Raw genomic sequence first — 19,650 nt, forward strand, 5'->3', positions numbered from 1 at the left:
ATTCTGCCTGACCATATTCTCTTGGCTTAATTGCTGCTGTAGTTTTCCATCCTGTTTTTACATCTGTGTAACTGTATGTAAACAGCAGTCTAGGATAAAGTGGCAGTCACTTTCAAAATGTATGGAGGGGCTCATTTCTTTGCCAGATGGGACATGCTTGCTATGACTTGTCACTGTTCTCTGCCCTTTCAGCCTGAATTATGGAGTGTAAACATTAAAAAAGTGGATGTGTAACATAAACAGAAAATACATATTTTTCAAGCAACAGGTCCAAGCCGCATTTGCTGCAGTTAATTTTGAAGTTATTTCCTGGTCAGCATATTTGCAGTGACCTTCATTCTAGTGCCATAATCTCATTTTTCATGCATAACTTGATGGTTTTTCTTAGTCAGATTTTTTTTTTTGTGTTTAATCATTCTGCCAACTGATTTTGATGTAGACAATAGTGATGAAACATCGGAGTCTGTGACCTTCCCATGCAGCTCCAGTCCAATGTTTTCTTACTGATGCACTGCAGAATGCACAGCAGACTGGCTGTATCTGCTGGGGGTTCATGGTGACCTCATTGCGTTTAGCAGGACAAACCCATGCTTTAAAACAACCCACGTGTTTATAGGGTTCTGTTTTGTATGTTAAATTTTCCTATTGTTTCTTTTTTGTAAATGTATTGAATGTTTTCTCAGCATTCGCAGTCTAGGTTTTAAATTGCTCATACAGCTAGAATAAATGCTGTAGCTGTAGCACAGCAACAACGGACAGGTAATGTTCTGAATGTCACTGCACTGACTTTTTGTGTGTTTTAGCCATCTTAGATCTGTAGATAATCTTAGATCAGCATTAGGATGGAGTACCATTTTGGAATGAAATGGAGAGGAGTTTATAATTGCACACAGTGATCTTGCTGCTGACTGTCGTGGAACAAAATCCTGACAAAACTGAGAACTCTGCCTTCACTTTATTGACTTCAGAGAGTGTGTGGTAGAGTGGAATTGCAGCTGGAAACAGTTTCATCTTTTTTCGAAGGGCTGCTTTGTTTGTTTTCCCATTTCTAGGAACGGCATGAATCCAGAGACCACCTTCAGGTAGAAGGTGGAGTCTTAGTCCACAGCAGGCTTTCCTGGTATTTTCCTCTGTGGAAGGAAAACCTTTAGAAAGATTGCTGACGTGGGTCAGGCTTTACATTGACTTGTGTGGCATATCCTGTGCATCTTTTAAAGCATTACATGTTAACACTTTCAAAAGTGTGCTCTGCTGATGGAAGAATGACAAGCAGCTATTTTTACATCTCTGAAAAATGGGCTTCACACTTTTTCCCCCAACACAGAGGTTAAAACTTTAATGTCCTGTGTGTGCCTGACTGTAGGCTCAACTATCTTATAGTGGAGTGCAAGGTATTTCAAATCTAATCACTTCAGAAAGAAGGTGGGGAGACCTTTAAGTCGTGATAAGGGACTCAAAGTAAATCTTTCTATTTGAGACAGAAATTCTTGAAAGGGAGATTATTTGATCTTCTCTTATTTTGCTCTTGGATTATATGTATTTTAGCACATAAAGAATGTGTGAAAATATCCCTATGCACCTTATGCCAGCTAGCTGGCCCTGCATCTCGGGTGCAGTGGTGTTGAATTTACTTTTTTTTATAAGACAGCTGTACAATTTTCAAACTCTCATTGATAATTCCTTAGCTAATATACTTTGAATTTCAGTGCTATGTTGGGAATGCTCAGGAAAGGCAGATGGCTTTTGTATAAATGAGTGCGATAGGTCCTTTGATTGCAAATGGAAACCTGCGTTTCGCATGAATCCCCTTCACTGTCAGGGGGCTTGTAAGCATCAGGGCACCACACTGCAGGGAGGGTTTGCAGTGTTACAGTGAGATGGCCTTGGAGGTTTTAATGAAGAATAAGGAGCAAAAGCATAATATAGCACATGGGCATTGAGAAAACACTTTGGCAAAAGCAGTTCTGTTCAGTAGTTCACTGTGTGTATTTTGTCCTTGTTTTGTTTTGGTCATCTATTTGTAGCTTAGCTGTTCAGTAGATAAAACCAATAGATGCTCGGAGAGGAGTCAGTGTTCCTTCAAAAGATTTTGAAAGTAAAACATTCAAGGTTTTTGCTGCAAGGTGTTTGCAGGAGTTGCCTTTTTTTTTTTTTTTTGTGGGAGCAATTTGTAAGGTCAAAAATCAGGGTCAGTCATCAGGGATCTGTCAAGGACCATTTTCAGGCAAACCTGATTCCTAGATGCCCAACATGTTTTGCCCTGCTCCATCCCAGTCATGTTCAAGCTGAACAATGTAACTGAAGATGGTCTGTGAATTCTGGAAAAGAAAATAAAATCAAGAGATACTGTGATATGACTTATGGTATTTGTGTGTGTCATATGTTCATTTGCTGTTAAGATACCCAAAACCTGATCGGCAGGTTCCCTTGAGTGTGTAGATACATTAAGCATCGTATTCCTCTAAGTGGCTGAAAGCTCTCCAGGGAGTATGGTGGCAGTTGCCTTTGCTGCTTTGTGGGGTTGTTTTGGGGGGGGCTTGTTTTGTTGGTTTTTTTCCTGGTTAAATTGATACCTATGCACGTTTGGGATATTTTTCAGTAAGCATTAAGCTAGAGCAGATGATAGTCTTTATTACCCATTCTTCACAAGGTGGAAATCGGTGACTTCCTATGGCAAACTGGAATGTTTGAAAATGCAGAGATTTGTCCTGTTGCTTTCTATTGTGAATTAATGAAGGTTTCTCCAAACTCCTCCCCATCTGGGAACATGATAGGCTTCTCTAGCTTTAGGCTGTGTTAGGGTATAGAGGATCCATGCTAAAAACGTATTTTGGTACTGTCAGAGCTCTCTTAAGAAATGCTCTTGACACCCTGCGGTGTGCATTTGCTTGTTTTGAGCAAGCCTAGACTTTGAGAGCCTAGGCACTCTCTATTCTTGACACATTTTTCTAACATACAAAATCTGAACCCTCATTTCCTAAGATTTAGGTTTGGTTAAGCAAATAATTCTTTTTAGTGGGTCACAGCCAGCCAGCCACGTGTATGGATTATTTTGGTTTGTTCTCACAAGAATGGTTGTTTTGGATCTCACAGCTCTCTGCCTAGGCAAAGCCGGGAAGCTGAGTCTTTGTGTGACTGTTCTGTCATATTTGTTTTTTTTTTCTTTTTCAAAATTTATGAATGTTAATACATAAATTAATAAATCAAAGTTTAAAGTAAAATCTGAGGCTTGAGCGGCAACAGAATGTTAATAAAGTGTAATCTGATGCTGGAATATTCAGAAATTCTAGGGGTGACAACCTGCAGAAGAATGAAGCTGGGTTAATTATCATTGATAATACACAGCTCTGGGCTGGCTTCAGGGGCGGCGGGCTGGCTTCAGGGGCGGCGGGTTGGCTGATGTAGATGAGGTGCAGCTGTGGCTGGTTCTGTTAAGAGGTTGGGCAGCCAAGGAAGAGAGAGGAGGAAGCGGAAAGAAGAGGGAGTGTGTCCGGGATGAGGAGAGACTAGGAGGAGGCAGCAGAGGGACTGGCCTGAAGAGTGTGTTGGTATGAGATGGTAAAAGACCTTGTTGCAGCCGGCTAGTTTGGAGAGTGCTGCGACACCAGCTCTTACTGAAATTTGCCCATAAAATTTATTCCAGACCAAATTCATTGAAGTACTTGCAGATACTTTCTGGAATACCCTTTTATTCAAGACAAAATCAGGTGAGCCAATAAGTCCAATCTTCAGGACTTCGGGCCTGCTTGTCTGCCACTGCATGGTCCATTATTTACTGTTCTTTCAGGGTGAAACTTTAAAAGGATATGAATGGAGTTAACTGAATGGGCTTTGGACATTTATGTGCTTAATCAGAGTCTGGGCTTTTTAGATAAAGGAAATCATGTTTCCTTTTTATTCTGCTTATTGACTTCATTGGAAATACTTGAGTCCTTAAGTAATAGGATCTAACCGTAGAATCTATTCCCAAATTAGTTTCGTCAAACTTTCATCCATACACGTCTTATCTTAGTAGGTAGAGGTATTACTTTTTTAAAAACTGAATACATTTTTTTTGTGATTTAAGCTGAACGGCGCAAATACAAAGGATAACTTCTTGTGTTGCCATTCTTGTCTGTAGCTGAAGATATACGTGAAAAGTATTCATAGGAAATCTTCTGTTGAACTGAACGAGTTACCAGCATTATGGGTGTTGGGTATCTGTTAGTGTCTCCTACGCTGTTTGAGGAGGAGAGCGGTAGGGTGGTCTTGCTGAAAATGACACCTGTTCCTAATGGGACATCCCTTCCTCCCAGACTGCAGCCTGTCATCAGGAGAAATTGTCAGCCTGGGTTTTGGAAATGCACAGCTGCATGTATGTTAACTGCTCAGGTGTTCCCAGTAATTATTTTTGACTATATTTTGATGTGTACAGAAAGATGAGATAATATATTTACTGTTATTTAGCCTGAGAACGTGCTTACTGCTTCTCCTACACTCTGTCTTCATGTTGGTAAGACGTATAGCCTCTTAATTAAAATAACACATACCTTGAGAAGGTTCGTGCTGAGGTAAGGTCTTGGTCCTGAAATATTAAAAAATAGGGAGAGATAACCTATGACTGCCCTAGAAGAGTGTCTGTGCTTCTTTTAAATCCTCTTCATCATCTTAGAAAAAAACGCACCCAACCTGAAGGAAATGCAAACTGTTCCTCTTGCACCGACATTGAGCCAGAGCCCCCGATGCAGAGAAGCAGATTCTGCTTCTCTTCGCATTTCCTTCTGTGATGGACCCTTGGGTTTTCTCCTTGGAAGGCCATGCTTTTATAGGTTAGGTGTTACAAATCTGGAGCTGAACACTATTCTCAGCAAAAATGTCAACATTTGACAGAGATTTAACTTGATTTATAGGTTGATTTATAGGTTACACCTGCTCTGCCGCTCATTCCTGACGAGATTCAAACAATGTGCTGGGGAAATTCAAGAGCAACGCAGAGCTGTTGGGTGTATTCTCCTGCTCCCCTGCTTGGTGTTGGGATTGGTTATTGGGGATTTTTTTTTGCAGGGTGGGGGTATTGGAGAGTGAGGACATAGAAAACCAAAAGATTTGTGGGAAGCAGGAATTTTCCAAGGTATATTTGACTCATTCTTTAAATTGGCTATCTGAAGAAAAACATGATTGTTTGCCTTTATTCATATAGTGTTTTGAGTTAAGGCAAAACATAAAAGGAATAATTTCAGAAAAGGGTTATTCTGAAAATTTAAAATTGGCTGTTTCCTGAGTATTGACTGCTGAAGCCACAGGATATAAAGGTAAGGTTTGCAAGGGTTAGTAAAGAAAAAGGGAGGTTAGCCCTGTGTACGGCTGAGTTCATCTACAAACACGTGTGCTTATTTTGAAGTGCGATGGTACTTAAATATGGTAGCCCTAAATCTTCAATTCAGTTTTGCATTAAGACTAACAGCTTTAAAGTATTTGTTGCTCCAAGGGTTGAATTGACCTCTTCAGGAAAAATGTCCTGAAGAGATACAATGTAATCCTCTTTCAAACTAATTTTCTTTTTCTCTATCATCTTAGGGTATAAAGCCAGCAAGCTTTGAGAAAGTTACTGATCCTGAAATTAAAGAAATAATTGGGGAGTGCATTTGCAAAAATAAAGAAGAAAGGTTTGTTTCAAGTAATCAAGTTTTGTATTAAATAATGTGTATGCAGGGATTTTAAAGCTGTCTGTGGATTTTTGTTCTGGCCTCTGGATCTCCCCTGTGCAGGAGAAAATGCAGAATGGAAATACAAATATAAATGATTACCTGCTTTTCTACTATATAATGTCAGGATAATTAAGTAAATGCCATTGTTGTGTGTCTTAACCTCTCGGCTTCAAATAATAAGGTCAGAAAGCATCATTGTGGACATATGAACTAGCGTATTCTGGCGTAGCTGTCCACAAAATCTCACTCAGGAGGTTCTGCATGGAGCATCGAGTGTGGTGGAGGTCAACCATGAATGCGACATGGTAGATTCACCACAAGCTGTTACAGCAGATTCTGTTGACTCATTAGCCTCTGGGTACGGAAACAGATTGTGCCCTGTTCCCAGCTTTGGTTTTAAGACCTAATCTTCTTATACTGGCCTCTCATAGATGAATGTGTCTACTGTTCAGTATTTCCTAACTTTCACAAACAGAACTTCTAAGGACCTCCACTGACTACCCAGAGGGAATGTTTCTGGTGGGTTTCTTTTTTTTTGTGTGGTTATTTTTGGGGTTTTGGTTTGTTTGGGGTTTTTTTAGTACTCTTTAAGCTCAGATACCGAAGAGAAGTTGAGCAAAGCTATAATCTGCTTTTCTGCGCAGGCTTAAGGTGTTATGAGTGTTGCTGAAGCTTTGTGAAATAGGAAATGTCATTTTTTCAGCAGCCCTCAGTAACACTGTAAATACTGTCTTTTTGCTAAGAACACAAGTTTCTTATGGATGAACACTGCACATATTGTAAATGTTTTTGCCTTTAACAGCAGTTTCCCTTTACAAACTTTGAAATTGCTTAAGGCTTGTAGTATTTTAATACTCTTTATATCCATTGCAGATATGAAATTAAAGATTTATTAAGCCATGCCTTTTTTGCTGAAGATACTGGGGTAAGAGTGGAACTTGCGGAAGAAGACCATGGTAGGAAATCCTCTATTGCCTTAAGACTCTGGGTAGAAGATCCTAAGAAACTGAAAGGAAAACCCAAAGATAATGGAGCCATTGAGTTTACTTTTGATCTGGAGAAGGAAACTCCTGATGATGTTGCACAAGAAATGGTAAAATAAACTCCTCCTGGCAAATATATATATATATGTATATTTAAAGTAGTGCATAAATCTCAAAGGATAGCAGGAATGACTCTGGTAAAGTAACTTCCACTTAAGCCATTCCAGGTGTCTAGTTTAAGCAGTTTGCATTGATTTTAGAATGAATGCTGCAAGAAGGGAAGAATTAATAACTGAAAAACATAGTTTACCAAGTATGAAAGTCAGATGTATGAAATGGCATTTCAGATAGCTTAGGGACCATAGAGGTCTCTTCTACTTTTATATTTTGAAAACTGTTTTGCCAGTTTTTGTTAGCTGCTGAATGTCTTCAAGTTTGTTTGGAGCCTTTAGTTTCAGACATGATCTTGAAATAAATTTGAGTTCAAAAGCTCAATCACAAAATATTCTGCACTGAATTCTTCAAAACCCTTCTTTCAATCTTTTCTGTTGGTGTTACTGAGGAGGAATGTAGATGAGGAAAGTCTGTGATCAGCCACTCTATCACCAAACATAAATAGGAAACTAGATTCAAGACCACTGCACAGTTAGGAATAAGCTTTGGATTTTTTAACAGATAAGTTGAAATACTGAAATTCACCAAATTAAAAACTTGTGGGATTTTGTTAGAAAAACTATTTTGTGTTCCAGTTCCACTATGCAGTCCTTGAACGCGTATTTTAATGTCTTTACTGCAGTTGTTTGGGTTTTCTGATGTCATGGAGACATAGAATCATTAAGCACTGAGTCAAGGGTCTGAATTTTCTTGCATTTGCAGAAATGTTCCTATTATAATCTAAATCCCAAGGGATCCCATTTAATGATGTTGTCATCACCACTCTCGTTCTGCTTAGGAGGCACTCATTTTGCTAGTGTTGCCTTACTCTTCTTGGACTCATCACCATGTATTCCAAATTTAGTGGGAGAAGTTCAGGCTCCTCTGTCATGTTGTTAGTTTGCAGTGGGCCCAATATTTTGGGGGCAAGGTATTGTTACAGAACTCATTTAATTTAAAAGTTGCTCTGGTATAGTTACTTGTGGTTATATTCTGCATTTAAATAATTATGGATTTATTTGGGATTTTGAAGTTCTGTAGGTTACTTGGCTCACAGATGTGCTATTTTGTTTTGAAGAGGAAATAATTCTCATAAAAAGTATATTCAAAGATCGCTCCCAAACTACTGTAATACTATAGCCTTTCCCACATAATGTTAAAACCTGTGTTATTATTACATTAACAGTTACCTGAGTGCCTATGAAATGCTTTCAAAGTTGAAGCTGTTGGGGGGATGTGGGCAAAGAGGCACATTGTTCCTAAATGTCTTTTTCTAGCCCTTATGAATTGTGGAACATCAAAGCCAGGTGCTGTCGTCAATTTGGGTTGCTTTGTGTCCTGTGGAAGAGGAGGATGCGGAGACCCTTTGAGTATGGGGAGTTATTGATCAGTATTGCTGTTTTTTCAGTAGTCAGGCTTTCCAGCCTGTCCAAATGATGCAGGCAAAAAGAACTTGAAATGTTCTGGCAGGTGTGCAACCTGAAGTAACCTTTCGCAACCAGCGGATGCTGTAAAATAGCATGTCTTCATTAAAAGCTTTAGCCACATACAGGTGTAGGAATAAGAATTGTGCTAAAAAATGGTTGATGTGCCAGGTTTTCAGTGTCTTCCCATTAGGCTTTGTCCTGCAGAATCTACTGGGCTTGTTAATTGATGCCATACAAGGTTCTCTCGATTTGTGTGGTGGTTCTCTCAAGTAACTCCCTTCTGTCATAAGTGTTTGCTGGATCATCGGTCCAGAATGTCATCAAGGTCTGAGGGCACAGACAGTGGAAAATACCCATATCCATCTGCAGCTGTATTTTAAGCTGCTTTGCACCTATTAATTTTAAACAGCAAAAATCTAAGCTGTAAAACTGTCTTGTGTTTGGGCAAGAGCATAGAAGGAAGCCCCCTAGATTTCATCCATGTATATAAGGGTTTCCAAATCTGTAGAATATGGATGTTAAGAATGTAGGGAGAACAGGCAAATCTCTGGTAGGTCACTATGGGACTGAAATTCATACCCTACACTGTAAGAAATCATGCATACAACTAGCACAGAGACAAACTTCTATTTTCTCTGTTATGCAGTTGGATTCAGAGGAAGTCTGGTCCCCTTTTCAGTCAGATGTGAACAGCCTGCACTGGACTCTGAGACAGGCTTTTTCTTTATAAAAGTCAATCAATACTGACTGACTTTGCCTTTAAAGAGAAGTTAATTTGAGACTAAATTCTCACCATAGCTTCCTTCATGACTTGCTCTGATACCAAGCACAGCAATTTGAGCAATTTGGGAAACTGTGTATACTGGAAAGGTTAAGGCAATAAATTCTATTTTAGGTGTAGTATGGTTTACTCTAGTTGCATTGTTCAAAGAGCATTTTTCAGAGATATTTTTAGCTCTTTTGACTGTCCTGTTAGCCTTTCAAAAAAAAAAAAAAAAGGAACCAATCTGCAGTTACACTTGCTCTCTTCTTAATGGACCTTAACTGGTGATTAAATTGACCCAAAATTCAGGCCTTAGGAATTATGTATTGTTTTAAAACACACTAGGAATAGAAGTTTTGCTCAAAACAAACCCCCATCAAGCTCAAGTTCCTGTTCTTGTGAGGAATAAATATGGAATTCATGTTATTTCAAACTGATGTTTTCAGTGTTAGAGGAAGAGATTGAAGCAGCGTGTGTGCACATGTGCATGTCCCTGCACACATAACCTTGCTGAGTTTGTGCCTCCTCTGTAGATTGACTCTGGATTTTTTCATGAAAATGATCTCAAGATAGTCGCGAAGTCAATACGTGACAGAGTAGCGTTAATACTATGGAGAAGAGAGAGAATTTGGCCTAGGATGCAGTTAGAGGAACGTCGGGACTCTGAATGCCTGGAGAAGCTGAAGACGCCGCACGCACAGCAGGTCCAGGTCACCTACCTTTCCCACACTGGCCACCATGTCCTGTCGGAGTCGGAGGAGCCCGAGGCGGACCAGCATCCCTTTCAGCAGAACCTGCCCACCAGTGTCACCTCTGTTGCGTGTAAGTTTCATGGTGGTTCTGTGAGCACACGGTGACCAACGCCTGAGGGTAGAAATCAGCGATGATCTGAGCTCAGCAGTGAGATGAGCTGCTCTGCAGGGTTTTTGCGCAGCAGCCTAAAGAACATGAGCGTCTCTGGCAGACGTATAATGATTTTGAAAGAGCCAGTTTCAAGGAAAGCTATGCTATATAGACACGGCTCCTCCTTCAGTAGCAATTAATGCAGAAAACATAATGTATCTGTACATGGAAAAGCAGGAAAGGAGTTCTGCTGCTAGACACAAAAATTACTTTTTCTGTGCCAGGTGGTGGGATCAGCACTAAGTTTGGGCAAAACGCAGATCCGGAGCCTGCAGAAATTGAATTGGCACCAAACTGGTCAGGGTGACTGGTGGCTTTTTCAAATGCTGTTGGCAACGTGGAGATGTTTATGGAAAAGCAGACCTTGCTGAAACCAGATCAGTGCAAGTTACTCTTGATGGGCTGTGTGAAAATTTTTGTGAAGCTGTGCAAAGGCCTCCAGCAGAAAAACAAATACACGTCTCTGAATGTGACGTAATGTAGTTCAAGATTTCCCTCTTTTGTGGGAAATAATAACTGCGGTTAGGTCACGCATGTTGGGAGCACCAGAACTTGTGGGCTGATGCTGTAATTATTATTGGGGTCCTTAGGTACTGGTGCCTGCTGGTGCTCTCTCTGTTCCTCAGGCTCTGTTTTGTCCTGAGCTCCTGGCCTTAAAGTGAGGGGGTTGCTTAATCTTTAAGGCAGGTTGGAGCAGGTGGTTGCTCTCCTTTGTCCAGCCCCTGGTAGCTACAAGCTGATGATCTGCCAACAATTCATGTTCAGCTGGGGGCTGACTCAACTGTGAACACTGGGCTATTTCAAGACCGGTGGATCTAAATCTCCTGTTTTAATTCCAAGCACTGATTTTGGGGTGTCTCTGAATCAGGGACTACCTGGCCTTGCTTGCAGAGCTTGTTTCTTGTTTTATTTCTGAGCATCTGACTTCTCTCCAGCAAACAGCAAGCCGTGAAGAAGTAGTGTTTTTCATTCCCTAAAGCAACTTGTCCCTGTGGCTCTGTCCCCTAAAATCAACCTTTGCTACAGAGTAAAGCTCTGGTATTGAAATATTAGTCTGTTTATACTTTCAAACATCTTGAAGGAAATGTTGAAGAAAGTTATTTTTAGCTTGGAAGATTTGAAATTTTATGAGAGTTCTAATTTTTTTTTCTAGCCAGTTTTTCTGATTAAATCTGTTGTACATATTTTACTACGAAACTATTATCATAGTGTTTCTGGTTTACTGTTACGGACTTTTGTGTAAGCATATTTAAAGATGCTTTATCTTTAGCAAAGAGGCAGTTGCTGCTTTAATTCTCAGGTATTGTGTAAGTGGCTATATTGTTCTCACTTCATTTTTTTACATCATACCCTTTTTTCATGCTATCTAAGTCTTTTGAGAAACACCATAATTATGACACTTTGTTTCCAGTGGTACAATGATGCTGCTTGTGCTTCCCATGGTTCTGTTGGACATGAGTTGGCAGAATTTTATAGTAAATATAAGCACCTCAGTTTATTTCCTACTCGTCCTCAGCTTTTAACCAATTCTTGGTTTTATTTGGCAATTCACCGTCAGATGTCTTTGAACATGTTCTCAGTGATGTTGAGCATAAGACCTCTATAAATTAGCATTTTACCAATTCATATAATAATCTGAGGTCAAATGTAAAAATGTAAATTAATAACTCAATGTGTAATGCATGCTCTACAAACATCTGAGATAGACTTACAGCTTTTTGCACTCTACTGTCGTAATTTTTTTTTTTACTTTTTTTTTCCCTCTTTCAGGTCTTAAAAAATTGTTTGTAATAAAATGGAAGTGTGTATGCGGTAGAAATCCCTGCTGCCTTAGAGTAGGGCCATGTTGACTCTTTTTAGAAATGAGCTGAATAAATATAGAGGGGAGTTTAATTCTGAAAAAGCAAACCAAAGAAAAACCCAAAACAACAAAAAAACCCCACTAGTTGGCAGAATAGTTTGTGAGTACTGAAGAGAAATGTCATCTCTGGTGCTATTAAAGAAGAGTTTGTTATTTAAAAGCCAAATAACTAAAACCTTATTTGGAATATGGAAAAAAAGAGAAGATGGAAAGTGTTGGAAAAAGAAATAGCTTTTAAACTTAGCTGTAATTTAAGCTATTTTCTTGCAACTGAGTTGCAGTTCTCTTTCAGTTTTGAATTTTAAATCTCTGTTACAAGCTATCTGTCTTTTTGGTTACTTACAGCTACAGTCTTGGTTGCCTCATTTTATTTCTCAAATGAAGGATATGGTAGTTTATTCTCAGGAACTGGGCACCTGTACTTTACAGGCTTTAAAAGTCATGAAAAGACATTTTTAAATCAGTAATACTCAGTGGTGTGCAGTTTTATTTCTATCAGACAAAAGATGTGATGCTTGCCCAGTACTGGCAGCTGTGCAATTCTGCAGGTTAGCTTCGCATAAGAAACTCCAGCAGAGCTCTGAATGGTGAATCACTGCAAACCTGCAAATTTTGTTGTCTGTTCTTCATCTTGAGCTATTGCTGTGTACCCAAGTAGGGTGTGATTTGCTGAACTAATAAAGCGTACAGTGTAAAGATTTTTGTAATTTTCAGTGCTACTAATAAAAAAAGGTGTTCGTTGGTGCATCCCTGGGAGATCTAACTCTAACAGGCTCCCTGATCTGCTGTGAACATTACAAACTGGGGTTCCCTTTCCTTTCATCCTACAAAATCTATAAATGTCTACAGTTCTTAATGTCAATCTTCTGCCCTTTAAAGGAAATACCAATGTGCCTAAAATATCATTGTGCACAGGAATCCCATGGGGATAGGTTTTGGCTTAAGAGAAGCAGCATGTGCCTTTTGTAGAAAGTTAACATTCGTGTTGTATAATGCATTTATACAGTGGAAAGGGCTAGGGTAGTAAAAATGCTAATTACATAAACCAGTGTCAACCTTGCTCTAAATCATTACTGGAATGTCTGGAGTTGTTGAGCTTTTAATAAAATATATTGTTTTTTCAGCTGACAGCACGTTTGACAGTGGCCAGGGGTCCACTGTTTATTCAGACTCCCAAAGCAGCCAGCAAAGCGTCATCTACTCGTCCCTGCCGGAGCCGGTACCTCCTGCTATCCAGCGGGTGTACAGCCCACCTCTGAGCGAGAGCCAGGCTGTGCCCCACAGCCTTCAGCAGCTGGGGCACTACCAGCAGCCCTCAGGAGTAAGTCTAAAGCTCTTCAGAATCGTTTGGTATGCTAGATTGTACTTCATGGCTCGTTTATACTCTAGTTTTCATTAGGTGTGGATTCCAGGCCTTGCTTTATATATTCCTCAGTCACCTCTATCCATGCTGACTTGCTTTGTGGTACGTTTCTAGCTGATCCGAAATGTGTGCTTGGCAGATGGCGTGTGGCTAGCTGTATTTGCCGTTCTGAAGAAATGCTTTGCTGGCAGCTGCCATATTTTCAGTAAAAAAGCTTCTTAGCAATTGGTTGTCGCTGAGCTGCATGAGCAGTTTTGCAATGATTGGTTTTCAACTTACGCACATAGCTGAGAACTGCTATGTTTGGTTTTGCTCACTGTGAGTTTAGCCGCACTTTATTGTCCCTTCACTTGTTCAAGAACCTTCTTCCAGTCCTAGCAAAGGTCACGCGTCCAGTCACTACCTTTCTGGCTCAGGGTTTGAATTTAATCTTGCACGGAGCTGGTGATGTATGTCCATTACTGAGGCTCCAGAATCAGGCACTGGGAACTGAGATGTTCACACTTGCTCCCATTTTTGTGCTGTTACGACCTTGACCAACAGCAATTAGTGGAACTACTGGTGCAAGACCAAACACATGCAAGTGAACATAAATCCTCGGGTGCTTCTAGTGAGAGGCACAACACTGAGCGTGTTACGCCCTTCGGAGGCTGTGGCAGCACCGTGGCCCGGCTCCAGCCTGTGCCCATCACACGTGACAGGCAGCCCTCATGCTGCTTTTTGCCACCACAGCCACCGCACCATGGCTTTGGCTCGAAATGCTGTGTCCCTTCTCCAGGAACCAGGAGAGGAGAACGTGTGTGTGTGTGGACTAGGCAGCAGGCACATCGCCTCTGGTGGCCCTGGGGACCTCTGCAAACCCTGTGGAGCTGTTTCTCCAGCAGCCTTATCAGACATGCCTAGCCTGTTCGCTTCGGCCTGGCCAAGTTCAAAGGGAGCTGAAAGGCTTGATGCCTGTTAGGTGCCAGCAGCGACTCCCCGCCAGCTCCGTGTCTCCATCCCTTCCCCAGACAAGCCGGCCATGTGGCAGAAGTTTAGACCTGCCCCTGTTACCCGAGTCCTTACGCTACATATGTGGCCAAAAGACCAGCTCTTCTGCAAAAGTGGCAGGAGACTTTGCCGGGTGAAGCCCCCGATGGCGGGCGAAGCTGATGCGCCTGGAGGGTCCCAGCCCTGCTGCTGGAGGCCCTCAGCAGGAGAGGCATCCTGCCCAGTAACAATGACAGTAATGATGTGGTAGGGTTTTGTGGGGGGGGGTTTGTTTGTTTGTTTCATCTTATTTGACTTAAGCAAAAGTAAGATCCAGGACCAGCGCTTTTTTCCTGCTTGATCCAGATTTACCCTATGTGCTCGGGAAGGACGTAACTTTCCCTGGGTTTACCTTACGTTTTCCAAAATGCCTGCAAGAAATTTTAAACTGTATTTTGTGAATGCATTGAAACACGACTCTCTTGACCTGAAGGAAAAGAATTCATCCTTGGCATCTGTAGCCAGCTCCCTCCACTAGGTAAACCACCTTTCCTATGTGCATGCATCTCCAGGGATGCAGCCTTCCTCAGTTTTTGTTCACCTGAAGCACTAACTTAACTCTAAATATAACTCAAAAGGCACATCTTGAGCAGATTTTTTTATTAAATTTTGCCGTGCAGCGTATTCTTTTAGAGCAGACTCATTCTTCCCATTGATAAAATTCAGTAATTTCAACCTATATGCATTGCTTTTTTGTGATTGAGGGTTTGGAAAGATAACTATTATTTGTGAGCAAAATACTTCTCATAGCTTTTTATTTTCTGATGGGGTTTCCGTATTTTTTTCTTCCTGCGATAACTTGGGTTATAATTCCAAGGTTTGAACATCTCAGCAGAGGAGACAAAAGCCTGACTCAAAACCTTCCGTTTTGCAAGAAAACAAAATCGCTCTATTTACCTGGAAGATTATTTACAAAGATAATGAGAACACAACTGGAGCTGTACTAGGTTTTTTTAGGCTTATGAGCCTCAGTCTGACATACTGTTTATTTTTATATCCTTTGTTTGAGCTGAAGTTTTAGAAAATTGCTGTTGTTACAAACCTTATTGGAATTTCTTCCCATGGCACTTCCACTGAGGTTTAAATTTTTTTCTCACTTCTCTGTTTCTTTTCTGGGCATCCATTTCAAGTAAATAACCTGCTCTTTTGGAAGATAAAGATCTTTAAGAAATCATAAAAAAAATATATCTGTGGAACAGAAATTTATCTTTGTATCCAGTTAATGGCTTGCTGTTGCTGTTGGTATATTCTCAGTCACTGTGTATGTGCTTTCAGTGCTTTTTTTTTTCCTTTTTTTTTTGGCCTGAATGCTGGCTTCCAGAAAGAAATGTAATGCAGTTTGGGTGTCTTATTTGGAATTTGCTGTCTTTTTTTCCCATGGTTTTAGATTAAGTAACTTTCCATTCCTTGCAGATAATTTTTCGTATTCCCTCCTCCTCGCTGTGTTTTTAATGGAGTACCAAGTAGGCTATTTACCTGCAATTCTATCTTTCATGAACAGTCACTGAGGCTCTGAACATGAGGGTTGCTCTTCTCTAAAGCAGTGCTCTCCCCCCTGCAGCCTGGCCTGCCCACAGTGCAGGCTGCACCCACGGTGGTACCCCCCGCGGCCCCCGCACTACCAGGAGCCAGCGATGCCGTTCCCCATCGTCCAGCCCACCACCGTCGCCTCTCTGCAGCTGGGGCAGCCGCAGCCGGTGCTGGCCGGCCAGCAGGTGAGAGCGAGAGCTTGGCTGCTGCTGGGATGTGCTGTTCTCGTTCCCCTTCCTTACCCATGCTCTGCTCCAGCCCGTACCTGCAGCAGGTTTGAGGTGTTTGAGGTGATTAAACTGCCGCTTGGGAGGCTTAGGGATGGGGCAAAGGGCGTTGGGTTTAAGGGATGGAAGAGTAGCGGACTTGAGGACAGCAGTCATGTGGTACCTTGGAGCATCCTGATGTAGTGTGAGACTTCTCTGCCATTGTGGCTTAACAGCATCAGCTTGAAGCCTTGCATTGATTACAGCATACTGTCTTGGTCCCTGAAAACCAAATGCTTTTTATTAATTTTCCGCTATTATTTGGCACCTCCTTTCTAAAGGGTTAGAAAGACTGTATTGCCTGGTGTCAGCTGTCTTTGAATCCTCAGCGATGCTGCTTTTTGAGTTGTGCATGCATGTTAAATAGTTCGGTATAGGCGTCCAGCCAGTAGCTTTATCTTCCAAGAGAAGAGTCTCTCTCCTTCTGAACTGTCTCCAAATAGTAATTCTTCGTGCATATTGAATTATCAAATTCCCCCTTGAACCTGTGTTCCTTAAAGGTATTTACAGAGCAGCCTTCAGCTGCCTCATGCAGAGCTGGGGCCGGCCTGGGAGCAATGCGGCCACACACCGGTGTGACCGGCTAGTTCATGGCTTGTTTCTGTGATTCTGCCAAAGGATTGGCTTTTTTTTTAACAAGTCCTAGTCTTCTGAAAACATCAGTATAGGAACAATGTAATTTGGTCATCTTGAAAAGCATGTGCTCATGTGAAGTTTTGTCATACATCAGGGGTTTTGTTTTTTTTCTAATGGGCAGGGATATCCTCATGGATGTCTCAGCCAAAAATTTCACTTTCGCAAATTTAGGACTTCACCAGTTGCACAGATCTCTCTAGTGGCCCCTGGAGCTTTATGCTGACAGTTCAAAATCAGTTGTTTATTTCCCCCATGAGTAAATGCTGATTTAGAATAGGATGTTTGCCCGACTTGCTCCGTTTCTTTCACATGCCCTTTCCTTGCAGTGTGGCTGTCCTTTGAAATAATTCTAACCCTGATAATAAAAGGATGTAACAACTAGTCTGGGTTTGTTTTCTAATCTGGCTAGGAAGCCAAATAAAAGACTGTCTTTTTACAGTATTATTGCAGAAATGGGTAAAATGATACCATTTCTGTGCAGAGCTTCCCAGAGCTCCTGCGTGCCTCGGACGGGAGCAGGTCTGCTGTTCCCAGAGTCTGCAGGCGTGATGCCACGGGCAGTGGAGAGCCGCAGCCTTTTGTGAGTAAACAGTAGGGCAGGTCAACAAAAGACTGGGAAGTCGGGGTGAGAATATTCATCTCCCTGAAAGAATGAAGTTATTGATCTTGTGTGAATATGCACTAATGGCTCAGGCCCAGGGGATCAGTGTTGCTTCTCCTCTGTTTTTTTTCCCCCCGGTTTTGGTATCTGTGCATTTATAATGTTAAGGTTATAATGAGGCAAAGTTAACATAATTAATTTGGATATTTTCCCCTCCCTATGCCTCATCCAATTTACAAGCATTTTGTAAAACATGCATGTTTTAGGAAGCTGCTTGGTTCCCTGAGCACAGTTTTTCTGCTTTTAACGCAGTGTCCTCTCGAGTCGAAGGCAGGCTGAGCAGCCTATGTCAGCGTGCTCAGTCCTTAGTTATCTGTGGGCAGCCTGCCTTGAGCTGCAGATAAACCCAGCCAGGGATGCCGAGATACCTGAGCTGCCTTCGGGAGCTGGCAAGGTTTATTAGCTCCAGCCCAGCATCGTGTGCATGCCTCTCTTCTGCTCCTGAGCTCGCGAGGGTCTGGCGAGGGTTTCCCATGGTGCAGAGCTGGTGCCATGGGACAAGTGGGGCCCCCTGATGCCTGAGGTGGGCTCCATCTCAGCCACTTTGCTCTGTCCCATCACCACTGCTGAGCCAGCCCTGCTGAGCCGCTTGTTTGCATCAGCACTGACGCTCCCTGGAGTTTGGGATTTCAATTGGATAAATGCCCCTGCTTTCCCAAAGCCTGGAATGGCAGAAACTGCAATACAGAGCCATGTCACTGGTGGCTTTTTTTTTTTTCCTTTAATGTGGCAAGATGAATACTCAGGCAGGACTAATAAACTCTGCAGGAGCTGAGCTGGTGCTCCAGCATGTCTTGCACTGCTTGCGGTGTGCTCAGCCCCGGACACACACCACCGGTCACCAGACGCCCTCATTCACTGGTCCTTGCCCTGGAAACTTACTGGTCGTGGCTGAAGTTTAGCTCTTTAAGGGTGGATGGTATCTTTCTGCCTCGATAGATCTTCTACAGTTTTATTGTATTAATACCTGAAAGCCAGTTGAAGAATGCTGCCACTAAAATAGTGCAGAGCAAAATATTACAGTAGTGGTTTGTGGTGGAAGTGGTGAAGAGGAAAAGTTATAATGCTTGGCTATTCATTTTAAAGTCACCTGGCCGTTGGGCATGGAGTTAGGCTGCATGTGCTGCAGAGCCTGGGTGGAGCAATCAGCCCTGTGGTCCCAAGCAGGTCAAACCAGAGCCAACTGGGTGCCTCTGTGCCATGCTTCTGAAACAGAACAATTTTTTTTTAAAAAAAAGTACTTTCAGTGTTAGAGGAACTGGAGGAGGAGGTACTGGTAGCATGGAAAAATGTGCAAGTTTGTTAGTAATTATTTTCAGCCTTAATGCAGACTTTTATTTCTGTTGTGCTGTATGAAATCTGGCAGGCCGGTGGAGCACTGTTTTCCCTAGAAGGGTAAAACTGCGGTTTCGGCTGCCACATTGTTACTACAACACCCCAGAAATAACTGGGATCCAGCTTTTACTATAATTATTGTGTCTTATTCGTGTCTCAGATAATAAGTGTTGTATATTTCGATGCCTGCTACATTATGTAGTCAGCTTTTGAATGTCAAGATTAGCTGGATATAATCTGCGTAGTAGGAATCTTTGAAGTTAGTAGGTGGGGATTTTACGGGGCCAACTAGAACAGTCTCTGGGATTTAGAGAATCTGAGTCATTACAAATAACCCTTCCAAGATAGTTAGAACTTGTCTTTTCAGGTAATGTATCTTGCATTTAAATGTGTTTTAAACATAGGCTCTTGTGCAGTATTTAAATTAGGAGAGCCCTTCTCTTCTATAAAGCATCCCCACTCCAAGCCACAGTTCTGTTCTGTGCGGTGAGAGAGAGAGAGAAGTGGGTGGCTGTGTCCAGTGAATGGGTTCTTTCATAATGAATGGGCTATAACCTTTCTTATTCTGCTTTTCTTTCCTAGCAGCAACCCATATCACAGCAAGCTTCTCTGCAGCAGGTGCTTGCCAGCCAGCCGGTTTGCCCAATCCAGCCTGCAACCCATCTGTTACCCCAGTATCAGCCCCAGACCTCTCAGGTGGCAGCTAGCAGCACACCACTAAAACCCCTTCAGATTTCAACCGTGCCTCAGCTCCCGCCGGTGGCCCCTTCCCAGGTAATAGCTTTGAAAGCTGTGTGTGAATACATCCATTTGAGTAAAGCTTTCCAGCTAATAATTAACATGATTTGCAGTTTGTGTGGCTATTTTGAATGCATGCCAATTTAATTAGTCCATTAGAATATAGCTTTTTCCTAATTCCTGTATATTTCTTTACTATTTGTTTTTGTTTGGTGAAGCAAAAATCTCCTTTGTGAGTAATCCTGTGACATGCCTAGAGAATCCACTTAATGGCAGTTACAAAATTGCAATAACTGCATTTATTTTTTTTTTCCC

At 41.8% G+C, this 19,650-nt stretch overlaps 1 protein-coding gene across 1 annotated transcript in view; it reads left to right on the top strand.

Moving 5' to 3' along the window:
* Window positions 1–19,650, top strand: part of WNK2 (WNK lysine deficient protein kinase 2) — a 112,478-nt gene that overhangs the window by 47,619 nt on the left and 45,209 nt on the right. The window contains 7 exon segments of the mRNA XM_055806359.1: window positions 5,557–5,645; window positions 6,561–6,780; window positions 9,547–9,835; window positions 12,902–13,098; window positions 15,731–15,769; window positions 15,771–15,884; window positions 19,180–19,371. Of these exon segments, the coding sequence (XP_055662334.1) occupies window positions 5,557–5,645; window positions 6,561–6,780; window positions 9,547–9,835; window positions 12,902–13,098; window positions 15,731–15,769; window positions 15,771–15,884; window positions 19,180–19,371 (1,140 nt within the window).

Source organism: Falco peregrinus, chromosome 5 (genome assembly GCF_023634155.1).
Source record: "Falco peregrinus isolate bFalPer1 chromosome 5, bFalPer1.pri, whole genome shotgun sequence".
Lineage (NCBI taxonomy): Eukaryota > Metazoa > Chordata > Aves > Falconiformes > Falconidae > Falco > Falco peregrinus.